We start from the raw sequence: 22,846 nt of genomic DNA on the forward strand, positions 1-22,846 counted from the left end.
GCTGTCCCCAGTGCAGCGCTGCTGCTGATCGCAGCGCTGCATAGTGTAAATAGATGGCGTGATCGCCGTCTAACAGTCTTCCGAGCGGCAATAGCAGCTCGGAGACTGAAGAGGGGGCGGAGCTCTGTCCTCCGAGCATGAGATGCGCGCGATCTCATGCAAATTACAGCCCCAGGACTTTACGCCAATCGGCGTTAGGCGGTCCTGGGGCTGCCGCTGCGGCCACGCCCATCAGCGTGACGCGGTCGGAAAAAGGTTAAAAATGACAAGTCATAGATAAAAATGTCTGTAGCGGCTGACAGCCCGCTGTTTAAAGCTCAGTTGCTCTTTCTCAAAGCCAGAAGCCATATATGGCTTATATATATAACCCATATATGGCTTCTGGCTTTAAGAAAGAGCAACTGAGCTTGAAACAGCGGGCTGTCAGCCGCTACAGACATTTTTATCTATGACTTGTCATTTTTAATGACTTTTCAATAAAGAGCTACTGAATTACTGAAGGTGGTGCCTGCTCCGCTTGGATCTGTATCATCCATGTACAGCAGCCCCTCTCTTTCAGGAACATTCCTTTGAGCATCAGTTTCCCATTTTCATGTGTTGCTCCCCGTTTTCAGTCTCCTTTCATATGTACCAACCCCTCTTTCATGTCCAGGTGCCCCCTTGGGTTGCAGCCACCCAAGGCCCCCGCCCTTTGTGGCCTTTCCAGAAATCCAGCCATGTCTTTGAAATACTTTCTAACTTCATTTCTGAAATAGACATGGTGACTTCATTTCTCCATTAGTGTCTGTTTCACATTTGTTATACTAACAAATAACATGGGGGCTTTTCTTTCTGCAGCTGTCGGTCACTGGAGGGCACACGTAAACATGATTACACAGTGAGTACACCTTTTTATACTTTCTTTCTTCACTGCTGGTTACTAGGATACCTGGAGGAATCGGCACTGAATTAGAAAGCCATTATGGCTCATTTAGAAAAGCTAAAATTGTTGTCCATAACAGTCACCTAGTTTCCATCTATTAACCATCTTAGCGGTATGGACGAGCTCAGCTCGTCCATCCCCGCCGATGGCTGCCGCTCAGGCCCTGCTGGGCCGATTTTTACGAAATAAAAAGCAGCACACGCAGCCGGCACTTTGCCAGCCGCGTGTGCTGCCTGATCGCCGCCGCTCTGCGGCGATCCGCCGCGAGCAGCGGCGAAAGAGGGTCCCCCCAGCCGCCTGAGCCCTGCGCAGCCGGAACAAATAGTTCCGGCCAGCGCTAAGGGCTGGATCGGAGGCGGCTGACGTCAGGACGTCGGCTGACGTCCATGACGTCACTCCGCTCGTCGCCATGGCGACGAAGTAAGCAAAACACTGAAGGCCGCTCATTGCGGCCTTCCGTGTTACTTTTGGCCGCCGGAGGCGATCAGAAGAACGCCTCCGGAGCGCCATCTAGTGGGCTTTCATGCAGCCAACTTTCAGTTGGCTGCATGAAATAGTTTTTTTTTAATTTAAAAAAAACCCTCCCGCAGCCGCCCTGGCGATCTTAATAGAACGCCAGGGTGGTTAAGCAGCTAGGGCATTCATTTCCCTAGACTGAGCACACAAACCATTGTTGTAATATCTAAACAGCCCGCTGGTTTTATTATTGATATTTATAGTAATATTTCCTAAGGACCCTTCATGTAAATGACAGTACACCATTGTGTCCTCAGATGAAAGGACATGAAACCTTGTATGGGCGACGTGTTCCGTACCAAAGTAGCACAGCTTTTCAGTGAGAGGCAAATAATGTCATGCAGATTGTGTGCTGTTTAAAGAGAAACTCCGACCAAGAATTGAACTTTATCCCAATCAGTAGCTGATACCCACTTTTACATGAGAAAAATAATGATTTTCACAAACAGACCATCAGGGGGCGCTGTATGACTGATTTTGTGCTGAAACCCCTCCCACAAGAGGCTCTGGTACCGTACGGTACTCTGGGCAAACTGTCACAATGTAACAATGTTCAGACAGGAAATAGCTGTCTGTTAAAGCCAGACCAGCTAGAAACAGCTCCATAATCTGCCCACAGTAACAATGTCACCATGTAATACAAGTCAGAATGTGAATCTGGGAGAGGAAAGATTTTACAATGAGCAAACACTGACTAAATCATGTATACATAATTATTGTAAAAATGAAGCACTTTTTTTATTACATTATTTTCACTGGAGTTCCTCTTTAAAGTTGGACCAGTCAGATTCACTTCCAGTAGGCTCCCAAAACAGTGATAATGTAGAGAAGTTGCTGAGCCAAAACCAATGCTAGGAAGAACTGTAGGAGACACCCAAAAAATATTCTAATCTCTAAATGATAGCGTATTGGAGTAGGTAGATCTTACCTCCATAAAAGAACAAACCACATGGGTAGATAAATGTTTTAATGATGCACAATAAGACAACGCATTTCAAGGGTACTGTGTCTTATTGTGCATCATTAAAATCTATAGATCATCAAAATCTATCCTAACCTGGGCATGCTGGATAGACATTAGGGATTCTTTAGCTGACCAAACACGTGATTCCTTGCAGAACCAATCACTTGATTTATGGCATAGAGTACACAAACTAATTGAACCTCTTGGTTGACCATGCCAACTTCATCACTTCACTTTTTATCTAACTGCTGAAGTGTAGAAGCCTGACGTCCAGGAACCCCCTCCTCCCCCTCCCCTTTTTAGACCTTTGTCTACCTATGTTTACATTATCTTTCCCCCCTCTTCTTACCTTATGCCTTAAAGTGAACCTCCAGACTAAAAATTGACTCAGCAGCACTGGAAAGGCCTGGTGTTTTTTTAACTGTTTCACAGCGTCAGAACTTTTTTTCTCTTATACAAGCCTCATTTTTAGCTGCACAGAAAAAAACTGCCCGGGCATTTTTACCCTAATGCTGTGCAAAGCATGATGGGATTTCTGATGTTGTTGTTCTCGTTCTGCAGTTTTGGTGCAATTTTTTTTTTTTTTACATTTTGAATTTGACATTTGAAGCCTAGCATGTGCAGCTGGGAGGGGTGATCAGGACACAGGACAGTTGGAACTGTGTCTCCTGCTCCCTGTCACCTCCTTTCAACCAAAAAGATGGCTGCCCCCATGACACAGATGGCAGCCCCCATGAATCACAAACATTTGCCTGTTCTTTTAAAACGGGGTCGGTAAGAGATTATATTACCTATCTATTCTAATTAACATAACTAATGTAACTTAATGACAGTATGTTTGTTTAGGCTGAAGTTCCCCTTCAATAGATAACCGGGGTGAATCATAAAAACTAGCTTTACTCACCTGGTGCTTCTTCCATCCCCTAGAGGTCACTTCTGTACCTCGCCGCAGCTCCAGTCTTCTCTGGCAGGCAGTGGCAGCTCTGACATATCGCCAACCTGCTTCCAAGGACGTGGGCGCTCATGGCACGGGCCGCGCATGTGTAGAAGATGCCGACCTGCCAGTGGGATCAGAGAGAAGACTTGCATGAAAAAGGAGAGCGAGAAAATTTACCAATATTCTACATTATCATAGTAAACTATCAATCATAAAATAATACTGATATTTTACCACAACTTAACCTAACACTACTCTCACACAGAACAATGCTTACTGATGCCTACCCGTAACTATCACCCCCCCCCCCCATACCCCCCCCCCCCCCCCCCCCCCCCCACCTAAGGCCTCGTTCACATCAGGGCCGTTTCTATGCATTTTTCACAGCGCATCATGCTGTGTGTTTAGCAAGGTATTGATTTTCCCATGTGATTGAATGTGCCTGGTTCTCATGTATGCGCTGCGCTGAGGTGCGTTACAAAATCGTGGTGTCGCATGCATTTCTGTGCGTTGAGCTGTAAAGCGCACATCAATGCAAGTTGAATGGGTGTGCTTTTTTAGCGCATAGAAGAGCATAGAAATGCATGCGTTTTTTACCCCAATTGGAAAAAAATTTCAAATGAAAACAAATCTTTATTGACAACTGCTACTGCTACAATAAGCAAAACATGCTGAAAAAAACGTGCTGCTGTGCTTAAAGAGAATCTGTATTGTTAAAATCGCACAAAAGTAAACATACCAGTGCGTTAGGGGACATCTCCTATTACCCTCAGTCACAATTTTGCCGCTCCCCGCCGCATTAAAAGTGGTTAAAAACGGTTTTAAAAAGTTTGTTTATAAACAAACAAAATGGCCACCAAAACAGGAAGTAGGTTGATGTACAGTATGTCCACACATAGAAAATACATCCATACACAAGCAGGCTGTATACACCCTTCCTTTTGAATCTCAAGGGATCATTTGTGTGTTTCTTTCCCCCTGAATCTCTCATGCACTGAAGTTTCAGGCTGCTCTTTTCTTCCTGCAAACAGCTTTGCCCTTGTCTGAATTTCCTCAGTATGTGAAAGCCCAGCCAGCTCAGAGGACGATTTATCCAGCTTGTAAAAGATAAGAGAGAAGAGAGAAGCTGCTCTAATCTAAATAATACACAGGCAGTGTGCACAGAGGGGCCTGGAAGGGGGAGTTCATAGCAGAACCACAACACTGAAGAACTTGGCAGCCTTCCAGACACAGGCCGACAAGTCTGACAGGGGAAAGATACATTGATTTATTACAGAGACTGTGATAGCAGAAAGTGCTGCAGTAAGGCAGAACACATTAGAATAGCTTTTGGAACTTGTAGGATGATAAAAAACAGGATGCAATTTTTGTTACGGAGTCTCTTTAAGCACAAGTAAACGCATGGGTCTGCTAACCACTTCAGCCTTCAGTGTTTGTTCACCTTATGCATCCGAGCAACTTTCACCCAGAACTTTCACCCATTCGCCCAGAACTTTATCACTACTTATCGCAATGAATTGATCTCTATCTTGTTCTTTCCGCCACCAATTAGGCTTTCTTTGGGTGGTACATTTTGCTAAGAATTATTTTTTTCTAAATGCATTTTAACGGGAATATTAAGAAAAAGAGAAACAAAAAATGTCTCAGTTTTTGGCCATTGTAGCTTTAAAATAATACATGCTACCATAATTAAAACCCACATATTTTATTTTCCCATTTGGCCCAGTCATTACACCATTTAAATTATGTCCCTATCACGATGTATGGTGCCAATATTTTATTGGGAAATAAAGGTGCATTTTTTCAGTTTTGCGTCCATCACTATTTACAAGCTTATCATTTAAAAAGTAATAGTAATATACCCTCTTGACATTTATTTATTTATTGTGATTTTTATTTTTTTTTGTATAAGAATTTTATTTTGGTATTTTTTTGGAGAGTGTGTGAGGTAAACAGTTAATTTATAAATGTAATTGTATGTTATTGTATGTCTGTTTATTAAAAAAAAATGTATGTAGTCTTCTCCTAAGGCCGAAAAGGCCTTCGATCGATTATCCTGGCCCTTTCTCTTCAAAGTCCTTCAACATCAAAGCTTCACCGGCCCTTTTGTAACCCTCCTTAAATTTCTCTACTCTTCACCTACTTCCACAGTTAAGCTTCCCTCGGCTCCTTCCCTCCCCTTTAACATCAACAATGGCACTAGACAGGGCTGCCCACTGTCCCCCCTGCTTTTTGCCATTAGTATTGAGCCCTTGGCTAGCGCAATAAGACTCAACAAGGATATCTTAGGTATAAAACACAGAGGTCATGAGCACAAAGTTTCACTTTTCGCTGATGACATTCTGCTCACCCTCACTAGCCCCCTCACTTCTCTCCCTGCTCTCCACTTAACAATATCATCTTATGAAACCATTTCAGGATTTAAACTAAATAGGGATAAGACTGAAGCCCTACCGATCAAAATTCCTTCAAACATGCTACTCGCTCTAAAATCCCACTTTACTTATAATTGGAGAACCCAAACCTTAAAATACCTAGGGATCAATCTAACCACTTCATACTCCTCCATTTACAAACACAACTTCCCTTCTCTTATTCAGAAAATTCTCCAAGATCTCCACAAATGGACAGCTTATAAAATTTCGTGGATCGGGAGAATATACTCACTAAAGATGAACATATTGCCTCGTCTACTATACCTATTTGAGACTCTTCCGGTCCAAGTCCCTTCAGCACAGTTGTCCAAGCTACAATCCGCATTTTTAAAGTTTATCTGGAACCACAAACGTCCAAGAGTCTCTAAGACTGTTCTTCTCTCCTCTAGAGAACAAGGAGGGCTGGGCCTACCACATTTAAAACACTATTATCAAGCAACACATTTAAGACAGCTGACGGAATGGTCGGACCTAAGAGTTTTCTCCAAATGGGCTATAATAGAGGCTATGGAGGTTTCCCCCCTATCCTTAGCTTCCTTTGTATGGACCACGAACCCCCCTAAGCTACCACATAAGAATTTACTCCCCACTATACCTTTTACTCTCAACATCTGGAAAACCACAGCACGGAAAGCAGGCCTAATGTCAAACCCATCTCCATTATATCCTTTATTAGGGAACCCCTTATTCCCCCCAAGCACTATACCTACTTTCATAGCCAAATGGTACTGCCTAGGTTACTTTAACCTAAAAAACTGGACAGACTTTGCCACTGGTAAACTTATCACACTATCCACATTAAGAGAAAAAATACCCCTCTCCCCTTCAGGAGTCATGGAAGCAAACCAAATATCTCATTTCCTCAATTGTCACACCAAGGGAGTAACTTCACTAACCTCCCTTACCGCCTTCGAAAGAATCTGCCTTCATAAGGGACACCAAAAAGGCTTAATTTCCCAGATATATTCTCTTCTACAATCAAACTCAGGCACTCTAGAGGCCTCCCACCTCTATACGAAGAAATGGGAAAAAGCTCTCTCAATTAACATAAGCAGCTCTGATTGGGAAGATATCTGGGAAAATGCTAAACACTCATCCATTTGCACACAAATCAAAGAAAATATATACAAACTCCTATTTAGATGGTACTTGACCCCTGAAGTCCTTGCAAATATCTATCCCAATACACCTGACACCTGCTGGAGAGGATGCCCCCACAAAGGTACTATCGAACACATTTTCTGGTCCTGTCCAGAAATTACCCCTCTCTGGGAAGAGGTCCGCCATCTGATATTATCTGTCACAGATATATCTATCCCACTGGACCCAGTCACCTTACTTTTAGGTAAACCTATCTCCGGAGTCACCAAGTTCCCTATGCGTCTAATCACCCATATCCTAACTGCGACAAGGCTTTCAATAGCTTCAGCCTGGAAGAACATAGCCCCCCCTACCATTTCAGACATTAAAATTAAAATTAACTGGATGAAAACAATGGAACAAATGACAGCCGTATTGAGGGATACTAAAACCCAATACCATAAAATTTGGGGACCATGGTCCCTATATTCACCAGACTACATGCCTCCTTGAACTGGCAGGGCACTATACAATTAACCAAATAAAACCCCAATTATGGGATTTCCTGCTTCAACACCCCAGGAAACATAAGCCCCCCCCCTTCTCTAAACTCACCTCTCCTACCCACCACCCCCTTACCACCAGAGTTCTAGACCCCTTGCGTCTTCACAGACTTTCTACCTAGATTTCTACCCATTGGGCTGAGGTTATCGAACACTGTACCCTAACAGATCCCACCCCCCTCCCCCCCTCTCGTCCCACTCCTCCCCTTCCCCTCTCCCCCTGACACACCTACACCCCACTCTTTTATGTGTTAGCTCTATTCCCTTTAGTTCCACTCTAGGGTATATACTAAAGTTTTGTTTCTACGATTCTAAGCTCCCATTTCCTATGCTCTCAACACAGATATGGGACATTTTCTATATGATGCACCTGCACATCCGTCTCAAAGGACAACAGCAATGACTTATTATTCGGTCTTTCTTCCTTATTTTTCTCTCCCTTTCTCAAGCAAAGCTTGGGATTCATACGGATGTTTGACTCTTCCTTTTTTCTGTCTAGTTTGAAACATGTTAGTGTCTGGAAAACCCAGACAGAAGAAATTGTCATCTGATACATCTCTATATGCCATCGCTGTATCCCATATAGTCATTATCTGTATAGCATGTTCTATTCGCTTATATACCTTTCAATAAAAACAGAGTTACAAAAAAAAAAAAAAAATGTATGTAGGTGTAGTTTTACTATTTCAGTATATCAGTCATTTTTTTTTCACTTCCTGTAAGTGTGATCGCTTGCTTACAGGAAGTGAAGGGAGGACGTGAAATTTTCTCCTACTTTGGCCAGTAGCACCCAATCAGATTCTTACGTTCACTTTCTATCCAAGCTTATAAAGGGATAGTTTGTAATCCAATTGGCTGCTGCCGGCAAGTAAATACATTTTATATGAGGCTTAATATCACTTCTGCAATATCTCCTTCTGGCAGGAAAGTGATCCAGAGGCTACTCACATCAATTTATCCCAAATCATCATTCCAGCTGTTTTTCTCCTCTCTTTTTCAAGCTTATTTATTTTTAATGAGAGAAACGGTATCTATGAGCCACACTCAGCCTTGCAGCTCAGGTCTGAATGAATCGTTTAGTTATAATTACATTGGCTTCGCTAAAATACAAAACATTTAGCATACGTGACATTTGTTCATAAACGAATCACAAAAACGCATTATCAGGGGCAGGGGCTGGTTTCCTGCGATAGATTGGAAGAATTAGCCGGCAATCCGAGTAACTGACCCCAAACACGGCAAAGATCACAAATATTTAGCTTGTTTGGCAGAAGTTATGCATCTGTAATTTTTGTTGTTCTTATTTGTGTTAAAATAGATTAGTAATACATTTTCTCTTGGATTCTGCATTCTTGCGGTTTTATTTGAACTGGTAATGGAAGAATTCTACCAAGCAGAAAAAAATTATGTTTTATATCTAAAGTAAAGCTTTTGCATAGATAACTGAAGTTTTTTTTTTAACTCTTGCTTTACTGAAAAACAGGAAGGAATTTCTGATAATTTCTTAGTAGGGCTAGTACTATAACTTTTTTCTCCTCCTTCCTGTAAGTGTGTGACATTTTTAACCTCCTTTCTCAGGTGAGATTGCTGTGTGTCACATGATGACAGACAGTGATCTAACCATAGAGAGGGTAGAGCAATTCTCCCTCCTGTCCTAGGGGGTGGCCCTCTAGGACAGGAGGGAGAATTGCAGTGCTGCATCCCGGGAAGGTGAGTAATGTGCAGGGGCTGCTGCCGATTCTCCTTTTTCTTGCTTTTAGGGTCTTAAAGCATGTGACAAAATTGTACCGCTTTTAGACCCTAAAAACAGGAAATATTCATACCGCCAGGGAGTTTAAGTGGAGTCATGTAGGACCAGTCCCTTCCCTAGCTAATTTCACGTTTAGTCCATGAATTGTCTTTCTATATACATGGTGCTCCTTAACCCTATAGCAGCCAATTTATTTAGAGGATTGAAAGTGCTCCAGGCCAATTTAGTTTAGCACATTTTTTATTTCTAACTTGTTACATTTCCTTGCTTCTAATTAGTACTGCTTTAATGTGTATTTATGACCACTTGTCACTAGGGGGCAGTCAAAGACAACAACAGAGGACTTCTGTTTTCAGTTTCTATATTTTCTGCTAGCAGAGAGACATCAAAGCATTCCAAGAATTTACAGCACAAAGAGTTCTGCCAACTGAGGTCAAAAGCAGAGCACTTATCTCAAACTGAATAACTCTATTGAGGGTATTAATGGGTTAAAGGCCAATACATGGAGAATACATATTTTAGTTTTAGATAATGTGTTGACATTTTATTTTTATTGTTGACTTGTGTCCCAGTCTATGTGGAGACCCATTATTTCCTATCCAGACAAGAATTGGGGAAATTTCACCAAGAGTTAAAGAGAGTGCAACGAATGAAAACTTTTTTATGTGGAAAGATAAAATCCCCAAGCGGTTTTCATTGTGATGCCCTATTTCCTGTCCCCAGGATCATACGTTTTATGCTAAGCCACTAAGGGCCATATTCTATTGCTGAACTCGCCAGCACTAAGCACTGGCGAGTTCTTAACTTAGACGATGGGGGCATCGCCTAATCTTACTAAACTTTAGACCCTCCTAGGCGGAAAAGAACTCGCTTGGGCGATATAATCGCCCAGCGAGTTCTTAACACGGAATCCAATTACCCTTATCATGTCTCCGGGAAGCGATGCTTCCCAGCAGACATGAGCGTTAGCTTAGACCTGCAAGAAGCAGGTCTAAACCAGCTAACGCAGGTTGCTGCCACAGCATCTAGGGGTCTCCTTTAATAAGGAGACCCCAGAGCTCCCCGTCGGGTCGCCGCACACTCTAGAAGCCCCCACGCAGCTCTGCTAAGGCTCCCCTGTCATTATAAATACCTCTGCCGATCAACCGACGCCTCTCCCGGCAAAATCCGTCACGTAATTACAGTGTATCTAACACTGTAATTACTGTCCGCATAGGAGCCTGGGCAAAGCATCTTTGAATCTGCAGCCGGGGCTCCCCATTGGTCCGCTGCCTGAACCAATAAAATGGCTCAGACAGCGGACCAATGGGGAGCCCCGGCTGCAGATTCAAAGATGCTTTGCCCGGGCTCCTATGCGGACAGTAATTACAGTGTTAGATACACTGTAATTACGTGACGGATTTTGCGGCTAGAGGCGTCGGGTGATCGGCGGAGGTATTTATAATGACAAGGGAGCCTTAGCAGAGCTGCGTGGGGGCTTCTAAAGTGTGCGGGCGACCCGACGGGGAGCTCTGGGGGTCTCCTTATTAAAGGAGACCCCCAGATGCTGCGGCGGAAGATGGCAGCAATGTTCGGCGGGCGAGTGCGCATGTGTGGGGAGTGAGGCCGTGGTGCTGATGGACAGCACCACAGCGTAAACCTCACTCCCCATCGCTCGGTAAAAGGGAGCATCGCTCAGGCTTTCGCCTGAGTAATGCTCCCTAACGATCAGCCATTGTGCGAAGGATATGGGCAATAGGATTTGCCAGTAATCCTCGCGCGATGGCAAGGTGATAAGTAGCTCGCATCTGCAAGCTTCCTATCACCTTGAATAGGATATGGCCCTAAATGCCATAAGTTGACATAAGTCGTTAGACATAGTTGACCCATAGACAGGAAGTGAGGGGAAATTAAAGCAGTAAAAAAAAATCTAATTTTTTAGTCCCTTACTAGACTATTCAAATCTAAAACTTAAAAAAAAATAAAAATCTAAAATTGGGCTATGATAATCAATATTATATAAAAAGGAATTAAATCAATGCTTTACATCTGCCAGCTGGAAAAGATGCCGTTACTGATTCCACCCCCAAAAGCGCAACTGCTTTGAGCCTTTTAAACATAAGAATTGTGCCAAGAGATGACGGAGTTGGAGCCTTGCAAAGTTATTTATAATCCTATTTCTTGGTGTACAATCGTGCTTTTAATTTTAGAAGTGGGAGACATTTGTGTTTCTTGTCAAAGCAATGTAGCTGGAAATCTGTGTTGTGAACACTGCCTACTCAGAAACACGTCAGATGTCTTCTGTTGGCAAATTTAAACTTCACAGTTGCTTTCTGGAGAAGCTGTGATCATGATAAGTACACTAAAAAATGTGAAGGTCATTTGCGAGGGTGGAACACATTTCCTATTTGAGGGTTTTCAGTATAAAATAGAATTTGTTTCGTTTTGATCTAAAACATACATGTCAAACTCTGGCCCGCGGGCCAAATCTGGCCCTCAGAGCCATTAAATTTGGCCCTCAAGTGGTTTCCCCACTTTGCATTATGCTTGGCCCACTCTAGACCACCAGGGAAGCTATATTGGAGGTGAAGCCCTAGGATACCAGGGAAGTACTAAACACCAGGGAACTCTATAGGGGAGGTGTAATGAATAGCGGAGATCTCCGCGTTCCAGCCGGCGGCTTCTGCCGTGCAGCAACATGCTGCTGGTTCGCCTGGTCCTTCTAGTGCACACAGATGGAGAGCTACGCGCGCGCGCGCCAGGCGACAGGACCTTTATGCTGGCAAAAGGGGAGTCAGCTGATCATGCCGATCTGCTGACTCCAGCTATGCTCCGGATTGGCTGAGTGACTGGGGCGGCGCTGTGGAGCACTCTGGGTATATATAGGACTTGCTTGTCAGTTGCAAGTTGTCTGCTGTTGCGAATGCTATGTGTAAGCACTCAAACCCCAGTCAGATCTTACAGTGTGTTAGAACCAGCCGGAGATGGGAATTCACACTTAGTCAGATTCCGTTGATAGCCTTTTAAGTATTATTGTTTATGTGTTAGACTAGTTCCCAGGTGTTGAAACCAAGGACTTCACACCTAAGACTAGGAGATTGCTACGTTGCTACTGTGTATGTGTTAGACTAGTTCCCAGGTGTTGAAACCAAGGACCTCACACCTAAGACTAGGAGTTTGCTACGTTGCTACTGTGTATGTGTTAGACTAGTTCCCAGGTGTTGAAACCAAGGACCTCACACCTAAGACTAGGAGATTGCTACGTTGCTACTGTGTATGTGTTAGACTAGTTCCCAGGTGTTGAAACCAAGGACTTCACACCTAGATTAGGATTGTTATCTTTATTGTTACCTGTTATGATCCCTGGCTTGTCTGACCTTTCTGGCTGTCACCTAACCTTTAGGTGATCAGCCTTACTGTACTGTATGTGACACTTGCTCTCAGGTGTACATTAGCTGCAAGTCCAGGCTTATGGTCACCTGCTCCTCAGGAGATCATCTTGCAGCACAGTCAGTGGTCCCTACCCTTCAGGGGTCCACTGGCTGCAGTACAGTCTGATTTTCTGCTCCTCAGGGAATCTTTGACTGCAGTACAGTCTGATTCCCTGCTCCTCAGGGAATCCTTGGCTGCAGTCCAATCATTATCTCTCATTACACCAGGTATCACTCTTGCAGCCCAGTCAGTGGTCTCTGCTCCTCAGGTGTCCACTGGCTGCAGTACTATCTGATACCCTGCTCCTCAGGGAATCCTCAGCTTCAGTTCGATCATAATCACTCATTCCACCAGTTATCAGTCTTGCAGCCCAGTCAGTGGTCCCTGCTCCTCAGGTGTCCACTGGCTGCAGCACAATCTGAATTCCCTGCTCCTCAGGGAATTCTTGGCTGCAGTACAGTCTGTATTTCCGTCTCCTCAGGAGATCTTCTTGCGGCACAGTCAGTGGTCCCTGCTCCCTCAGGGGTGCACTGGCTGCAGTGCAGTCTGATTCCCTACTCCTCAGGGAATCCTTGGCTGCAGTAGTGTCTGTATCTCCCGATTCTCGGGAGATAACTTCTCTGATTACTGTTACACCAAACACTATACCACATTGGGTGTCCTGTGTCTAGCTATACTGGTATTATTGGTGATTCTGCAGATCACCAGATAATCAGGTATAGCGTCTGTATTATTGGTGATACTGCAGATCACCAATAATCAGAAAATCTGTGTTGCTGACACCAATCATTACAGGAGGGAGGGAGGCCACCTGAGAACTTTATAAGGGAGGAAGGTGGCCAGTAGACATTGAGGTTGGCCTGTGACCTGGTCCCAGTGTACAATTTCAAACCACTTTGCATTTGAGTTTGAAACCCCTGGTGTAAAATATGAGTATATGTAGCAGACAAAACAAAAACTAAGGCCCATTTATGAGGGGTATGATGGGCTTCAATGACCTACTGATGCATGTTCACTCACAGTCCGTCTGAACCACTCCCTTTTTAGTCACATGGGCATGCAGGGTGGAGACACTATGTCAGATGAAACTGTCTCCCTATTGATATTGACTTTCATGTTATCACTGCTGTCAGTCAGCATTGGCTCAGACTGGCTGGAGGGAAGGAAGAGGAATGAGAAGAAAGTGATCTTTTGCTGAGGATCAATAAATTACTTCAGCAAAACTTGATTAAAAATGAGGAAAAAATACAGTAGCTGGAGGTGCCCAAAGAATAAAAAAAAATCAAATCTGTTTAAATATGACGACAAGTGTTGGCCTACTTTCATGAAGTCAACTCATTCATTAACTAAAACTGCGTGCATGAAAAAAGGGCACCATGAAAAAAGGGCCCGGGTTATTAACGAATTTGGCGCCAGGTATTAACGAAATTGATTGAACAGGACAACGAGAATCATCGTTGTCCAGCTTTATTAACGATAATTACTGTTGCAAAAATAAACGAGAAATAATAACAAATAAATATTAACGTTAAATGTCGTAATGTTTTTTGTCAGTACTGCTTAACCCAACCCCACCCTCACACAGAACCCTCCCCTGGTGGAGCCTAAAACTAACCAACCCCCTGGTGGTGCCTAACCCTAACTATCTCCCTGGTGGTGCCTAACCCTAACCAACCCCCTGGTGGTGCCTAACCCTTACCGCCCCCCCCCCCTCGGTGGTGCCTAACCCTAACCAACCCCCTGGTGTTGCCTAAAACTAACCGCCGCCTAGGTGGTGCCTAAACCTAACCACTCCCCTTGGTGTTGCCAAACACTAACCACTCCCTCTGCAGAATCACCCTTTTATATATATTAATAATACCTTTGGAGCACGTAAAATCTGTACTTATTAACGAAATAATATGACAAAGCTATACCGTTATAAACTTCTAAAATGATAACTACCTCAAAAACTAAAATGTTATAATCTTATTAACAAAATTTTTCATGGCGCCCTTTTTTCATGCTTTTTTCACCGTATTAATGATAATTGCATTAAAGTCTATGGCGGCGCCCTTTTTGTCCACCTTCAGCCGGCGTCCTTTTTTCCTGCTCCCCTAAAACTAATTTATTGTAGCACACAAGACAATGTGTTTGGTGGCTCTGGGCCGCTTCTTCAGGTCAATATAGCGCCATTATAGCAGATGAATAGAGCTCGGAGCGATACAATAAAAACGTGATTTAATTTATGAGCTAACTTCATGAAGGTAGTTGAACACTTGCCTTTACTTTTACACGTATTTCTTTTGTTTTGTGTACTTTGGGTGCCTCCAGGTTTTTTTTTTCATTTCTTGTGTCACTCTGATGGGAGGTTTAAATTTTATGATAAGGTTCATTTTTTTGGAGTAGTAACCACTTATTACTCTCAAGGCCGAGTGGGGACAGTCCTATCCCACAAGCTCTTATCAGTAGTTGCTCGTTACAGGATCCCAGATTCGCGAGCACTCCCAGACTTGTGCCACTGACCCCTAACCCACGAGCAATCCGTCCGGCGGATAAACACACCCCCACTACGGCCGATCACATTGTCTGTGCTGCTCCCCTGCCTGCCACACATACAGCTCCATCGTCCCTTGCCGCCCCCCCCCCCCCAAGCTTAAGCTCCGCCCCATCAAAGAAAACTGACCGGGCTTTTTTTCCCTGATGCTGTGCAAAGCGTGACGGGATTTCCTATGCTCTTATTCACGTTGCCTAGCAACTGGGAGGGGTGATCAGCACACAGGACAGTTGGAACTGTGTTTCATGCTCCCTGTCACCTCCTTTCAACCAAAAAGATGGCTGCCCTCATGAAATCAAACATTTGCTTGTTCTTTTAAAACAAGGTGGGTAAGAGATTATATTACCTATCTATTTTAATTAACATAACTAATGTAACTTAATGACAGTATGTTTGTTTAGGCTGGAGTTCCTCTTTAACACTGACAGCTAATCAGTTTATGTTTTTTTTGTCAGGTTGGAGGTGATAGATGAAGATAAGGTGCTGCTGTCATCTTCATCAGACTGTGCAGTGAGACTCTGGAGCCTGAATGGAGAATTTATAGGTTAGTAATTCCTGCTCATGTACTGTAGATCTTGCCTTAATTTAAATGCCTTGTGAAGCATTGCTGCCCTTTATAGCAGTATCCCCATTATAACCTTTATCCTGCTCACTAGATTGGGTAAGCGCTTGGCTGTGCAGAGGCATACTGGGTGCCTGAGAAGACCACTAGATGAGGAGGAGATTGAGGTTAGGTAGTTTGGCCACTGACAGCAAGAGTGAAATGAAGATGACAAAAGGTGACTTTTGGTTTAGGATAAATGGTGAGAATGGAATAGGGTAAGAGGAAGTTAGTACTATCATTTGGGAATAGCAGATCAAAGTTAGCCATTAGGAATAGTTTTTTCTTAGTAAGGCAGCTTCCATTAAAGGAGCTAAGAGTGTGAAGTTAAGGGGGCTAGGCATCAAGAAAGGGATTTTAGGTAAGGAGGAGGATATAATTAGATGAACAGTCGGAGGGGAATAAATGCCAAACTCGCCAAGGAAAATAGCATTGCACAGCCACAACTTGAAATAATACTGAACTGCTTGGCCGCAAAAACACAGACCAGATCACCAGTGCTAAAACCACACATCACTTGAATTTTGAATGGAACTTCACGGAGCAATGTGTAAACCCATGTTTCTATTTGGATCTGATAAGCTTCTATTTACGTTGAGTTTTTCTAAAAGCAGCATGACCTAATATTCTGCATTTGATTTGTTTTGCTTATTGTATTGGATTAAAAAGAATGGCTGTGACCTGAAATAAAACTGTATTGAGGCATGAATAAAACAACTACTGAAATGTAATCAAAACATCCATCTCTTGCATGAATGTTTCTCAGATATAATGATACTAATACAAACCTACTGTTTATGCTTCCTAGAAAAACAGAACCCGATAGCTAAAAAACATGGGGAACGCAGATGATTGCTCTAGGTTCTGAAAGGCTTTTCAGAAAATCTAAATATTCAAGCAGTCTTTTATAATCTGAAGCTATTGTTGACCAAAGCTAAAAAAGGAAAAAAAAACGCATTGGTGATCTGTTTGAGACTATGAGGCTAGGCATACACTTAAAGGACTACTGTAAGGGGGAAGGGGGAAAAAGAGTTGAACTTACCCGGGGCTTCTAACGGTCCACCGCAGAGGTCCTGTGCCCGCGCAGCCACTCACCAATGCTCCAGTCCCCGCCTCCAGTTCACTTCCGGAATTAGTGACTTTAGGGCCCGTTTACACTGGCGCGGAAAACGCGGCGAATCCGCAGAGTTTCCCTGAAGTTGTCCGGGAGGCTGCGAATCCCATATCCCATAGGATTCGCCTGCGTACCCGCAGACCCGGAAATGCCGCAGCACATCTCGCTGACGCGTGCGGCACAAGTAGAAACAGGCACTTAAAGTAATGGTACACTGTGTCACCCACAATGCACCACTACTGAATATGCAAATTATCTCTTTTCACTAGTGTTGTCCGGATCATGAACGATTTGGATCTTTGATCCGAATCTATTTTGTGAGTCAAATCATCCGAATCATCAAAATGAGTGATTCGGATTGCAAAGGGGGCGGGGCCAGGAGTGACACGCCCCCTCTCAGCGGGCAGCGGGGTCCTGGAAGCAGAGCAGAGATGGATCGCTCTGTTGAAGGGGAGGCAGCCCTGCACAGCCACAGGTAGATGAGAGAGAGGGGACATCGGTGCCACTGCCAGATATGTGTAGAGCACACATACTGGCTATAATGTGCTGCTCATTATAGGCTGTCTGTTCCGTAGTTGTGCACAGTGAACACATTGGAAACTTTTGGCACAGCTCAGTAACATTACAGGCAGCATGCTGGGCTAGGACAGGGCAGGCACTGTAATTGCTGTGCAATATGATCCTCCTGCACTGCTCTATATAGCTGCACTTCACTTCTGGGAATGCTTTGGGGAATGGGAGTTGGGAGTATACAGATGAACATATAGGTGAAATGTATGTAAAGCATATGATTGCAGCATGTGGGTATTGCATGCAAACAAACATTTCTGCTCTCTGCTCGTCCCTCCTCTGTCCACTCCCTGCCCTCTGTCCATCTTCTCCCCTTCTCTGTGTGTCCATCCCCTCCCCTTCTCCTGTCCTGCTAGTCATTTCACCCCCGAATGCTTCCCTTGTAAAATGATCCGAGATTCGGATTGTTTTGGCCCTTATCAGTACAAGGCAGGGATTGATATGGCTGAATGGGATAGGGCTTGGACCAGTACAACAGAGTAACCAAGCAGCTCGGGGTGACCCAAACCACTAGGAATGTATAGGGGGATAAAAGAGACCAAAAAGCCCTCCTACTAGTAATCAATGCTTGGTGAAATTTGCCTTCTTAAAACAGAAGGAAACTTGCAATAATTCAGATATAAGTGAACATTTGTGGTTACCCACAATGCACCACTACTGAATATGCAAATTATCTCTTTTCACCCCTGTAAGCCAGACAAGCATCCAGAACCGCTGGTGTATAGCAAGCCTACAGCTGTATGGTATGAAACTCAGCATCTCTTCTCTGCGCTAAAAAAAATAATTACAGCATAAAAACTACTAGGAGAAAAAAATGCAAACAGCTAAACCCAGAACATTCCTTTTCAGTAGTAAGCTTAGCAACCTATGCCAAGAAAGTGATAACAATGTATTTTGTTTATTTCTTTATCAGCCATAATTAGGAAACATTCCTAGCAGTGCTTTATCTCAGTTGCATGCTTCACACAAGCTGAAAAAGGAAAAAACAGTCACTAGTTACTTTTTAATATATAAATACAGCAGCTATGCAATAAAATACAATGGCAGCTTTCAGAGAAGATAAATAGTACTTTAAGAACTTGTAATTTGCAAACAGAGGAAATTACTTCTTCTGTAAATAAGCAAATATATGATAACTGTATGGGTAATAAAAAGCAGGAAAAGACGTTTTTATTGAACGTTATGTCAGAGTTTAATCTCGCTTCAAGACTTGTAATTACCTTCTGCTCTAAGAAGGAAGTTCTATCATTTACATTGATTTCAGAAGAGGAATTTTAGGCCTTCTTCAGGCTGTTATAAAAAATAAATACAAATCCTGGCATTTTTAAAAAACATGGCTGGGTGCTCTGGGCGTGTGAATTTATCACCATGGGACACTGCGCTGCCATTGCTCTTTACTTTAAAAATCACTCTGGCTGATATTACAGCAGCAGGGTCTCTCCTTTCTAGCACAGAGATCAGAGCTGATATTATTACAGTTTTTGCTGTGCTGCTGAATTTTCTGCTGTGCATCGACTGCATGAATTGGCTGGGAGTGAGCTCTGGCATCAATGTCCCTCTGGGGAAATCTACTTTCAAGTGCTCTCAGTCAATGTGAACCTGAGTTAATAGCCCCAATTAGCTGGTGATCTTTGTCATACAAGTGACCTGCGGAGCTACATTAATCAGCAGGGGAACCGGAGGAGATTATACAGCATCTTCTGTAGCCCTGAAACCTTTTAGCACAATGGAATTAATTGTGTCAGTAAGTGTCATAATCAGCCAGACAGGGAATAATGATTTGTGGGAAGCGGAGATTAATTAGAGACAAAGAATTTTCTCACTGTATAACTTTTTCAGCATAGTATATTTATCTGCTTTATATAGTGCAGGTTAGAGATATCCTGCAGAGTAGAATAGACCATATCATACTTATCTCATGCTATGCATTATACTGCAGATTATCGCATGGCATGGGGTTCTGGTTATCAGATCAGAGGAAAGGATGAAACTGTGATATCAACTTTGTTGCTATATCGTGTACTTTAAAGTGTACCGGAGGCAATATGTGACATGATGAGATAAACATGTACAGTACAAAATATTAATAACCAGGCTGTTTTACTTGTTTTATTTTGTGGCCTGAAAGAGTTAATTTCTAGGCATGGAAGTGACAGCTTCTGTCTTGGTACCTTGTCAGGAATATAGTAAACATCACTAATAAGCAAATTACAGCCATAAAAGTTTTCCTGACAGAATACAACTTCTGAGGGCAGAGGGAGATAAACTATATGAACTATTGACCTTGTTCTAACTCTGGGACACTTAATAGATTGCCACTGATTAGAGATAGTAAAAAATTCAACCTACTTTTTAAATGTTTAAATATAACAGAAAACCATGGAATACCTATCCTCCCTTGCAGTATTGACGGTTATACACGCCAATACAAAATATGTGAATGGTATTGACATGCATACACGTCTCTCCTACACTGTATACTAGACTCTTGCTTGACACATGTTAGCAAGTTACAGGGGAAAAAAGGGTTATGAATATTAATTGGATCAATTTTTGCTTAGAAATCCTGGGGAAAGTGAACGCCAGGGAGGTTAAAGAGAACCAGAGGTGTGTTTAAAAGAATGTTATCTGCATACAGAGGCTGGATCTGCCTTTACAGCCCAGCCTCTGTTGCTATCCCAAACCCCCCTAATGTCCCCCTGCACTCTACAATCCCTCATAAATCACAGCCGTGCTGTGAGGCTATGTTTACATCTGGAGTGTCAGTCTCAGCTGCTCCCCCGCCTCCTGCATAGCTCCAGTCCTTGCCCCCGTCCCTTCCCTCCAATCAGCAGGGAGGGAAGGGATGCAGGCGGGGACTGGAGTTCTGCAGGAGGCGGGGAGAGCAGCAGACTGACACTATAGAGATAAACACAGCCAGCTCTGACAAGCTGTTTGTCAGCAGCGCTGGCTGTGATTTATGAGGGATTGCAGAGTGCAGGGGGACCTTAGGGGGGTTTGGGATAGCAACAGAGGCTGGGCTGTATAGGCAGATCCAGCCTCTGTATGCAGATAATATTCTTCAAACCCACCTCGGGTTCTCTTTAAAGCCATTTTTAGGAGTAGAAGGAAAAATATAATTTTTTTATCTCATCAGTTTATTTTCACCTCAGGTTCACTTTAAAGGTAGCCATACAGCTAGTGATTTTCCATCATCAAGTGACAGGCAGCCTATTGGGCCAATCAAAGTGCCAGGATCACGTCCATTGAAACCACTGGACCCGCCAGTGGGTTCAGTGGTGCGGCCGTTATTTAGAAGGAGACCGAGTTAGTTAGCAGTGCGCAGAAAAAGTGGGATCAGCGCATCACCAGGCCGCCTCTAAATGGCCTCAGCTCAGAGATGCGCTGAGCCCCCCCAGGAACTACGAACGCACCTTGAACCCAAACAGCGGCTCTGCATATACACCAAAGAAAAACTAACAAGTGGGAGCAGCTGACCAGAATTAAATCAAACATAGCAAAGAAATGAACAGCGCTACTTAAAAACAGATGAATGCTTACCTGCAAAAAAGTGCAGACCCCACTCATGGGATACAAACACACAATGAGCACACATACAACCTGTCTACCACTTGGAGGATGTTAGTTTCCACTAACAGCTTGCATGCAATTTGATAGGTACTCGTCCCTCCCACTGTCGAAAAAGTCTTTCCTCCATTGGAGGGGACCTAACACTAACTAAATCCTACCTATGCATATGCATAGCCTGGGCGCGCTACCAGTAAAATTAAGAATTGCGCAGAAAAAGTGGGATCAGCGCATCACCAGGCCGCCTCTGAATGGCCTCAGCTCAGAGATTTGCTGAGCCCCCCAGAGACTACAAACGCACCTTGAACCCAAACAGAGGCTCTGCATATACACCAAAGAAAAACGAACAAGTGGGAGCAGCTGACCAGAATTAAATCAAACATAGCAAAGAAATGAACAGCGCTACTTAAAAACAGATTAATGCTTACCTGCAAAAAAGTGCTGACCCCACTCATGGGATACAAATACACAATGAGCACACATACAACCTGTCTACCACTTGGAGGATGTTAGTTTCCACTAACAGCTTGCATGCAATTTGTTAGGTACTCATCCCTCCCACTGTCGAAGAAGTCTTTCCTTCATGGGAGGGGACCTAACACTAACTAAATCCTACCTATGCATATGCATAGCCTGGGCGCGCTACCAGTAAAATTAAGAATTGCGCAGAAAAAGTAGGATGAGCGCATCACCAGGCCGCCTCTGAATGGCCTCAGCTCAGAGATGCGCTGAGCCCCCCCAGAGACTACAAACGCACCTTGAACCCAAACAGAGGCTCTGCATATACACCAAAGAAAACTAACAAGTGGGAGCAGCTGACCAGAATTAAATCAAACATAGCAAAGAAATGAACAGCGCTACTTAAAAACAGATGAATGCTTACCTGCAAAAAAGTGCAGACCCCACTAATTGCATGCAATTAGTGGAAACTAACATCCTCCAAGTGGTAGACAGGTTGTATGTGTGCTCATTGTGTATTTGTATCCCATGAATGGGGTCTGCACTTTTTTGCAGGTAAGCATTCATCTGTTTTTAAGTAGCGCTGTTCATTTCTTTGCTATGTGAGTTAGTTAGCAGTGCACGCTACGCTACTGCATGTAGCGTGCACTTAACTTGCGCTCCTCTCATTAAGCTGCACTGCTTTAGCAGCGCAGGTTAATGAATCAACCCCTTATTCAATTACCCTTTTCTCCTGGGAGATACATCTTTATTTTCACTTTAAAATATATTTTCAGCACTTTACAATTGAAAAAGTATAAAAAAAATGTAGATGAAAAAGCACTATCAATGTTTTTGATGATTTTCATGCTTTCTGATGACTTAAAAGGCATTTTATTGAAAAGGTGTAAGAAATATCACCTAGGAGAAAACTGAGAAACAAAAATGCATTGAATGAAGCCCGATATATGTGAACACAACATGAAGGCCTTGACTATGGCATCTACAATACATGAACATAATGCATGATCAGTTTAGAGTCAGGTATTGGTAGTAGAGGTTTCAGCCAATGTCTAGTTTTTGGGGTTCTGCAGGCCTGGCAACCCCCTTCTCCAGCAAGTCTGATGTGGGGTGGACCAAGGAAACCGAGGACCGGAAAGACACAAAGGAAAAAAAAAACACCAGGAGCCAGTACTGCAAGGTAAATGTGTAAAATAATACACTCACTAGTTGCAGGTTGCAGGAAATATAACCACCGATATGGCTTATGGAGGAAAACCTGCCTCTGCTCGGGTCTGCGAAGTTCCACAGAAGTCACACTAATGGTAGATTGGGTAGTTCCTATGGATAGAGGCTACTAAAAACAGTCAACCGCCAAGTGGACGTGTAATAAGTATAAACATAAAACGGTGGGGGTGCTCAAAAGGTGTAAAACAATTAAA

At 43.4% G+C, this 22,846-nt stretch overlaps 1 protein-coding gene across 1 annotated transcript in view; it reads left to right on the forward strand.

The window, feature by feature from the left end:
• Positions 1 to 22,846, forward strand: part of LOC137545617 (cilia- and flagella-associated protein 337-like) — a 217,848-nt gene that overhangs the window by 185,637 nt on the left and 9,365 nt on the right. Inside the window, exons 26-27 of the mRNA XM_068267032.1 lie at positions 838 to 877; positions 15,570 to 15,658. Coding sequence (XP_068123133.1) covers positions 838 to 877; positions 15,570 to 15,658 — 129 coding nt within the window. The remainder of the gene's footprint in view (positions 1 to 837; positions 878 to 15,569; positions 15,659 to 22,846) is intronic.

The sequence above is a fragment of the Hyperolius riggenbachi genome, chromosome 2, assembly GCF_040937935.1.
Source record: "Hyperolius riggenbachi isolate aHypRig1 chromosome 2, aHypRig1.pri, whole genome shotgun sequence".
Lineage (NCBI taxonomy): Eukaryota > Metazoa > Chordata > Amphibia > Anura > Hyperoliidae > Hyperolius > Hyperolius riggenbachi.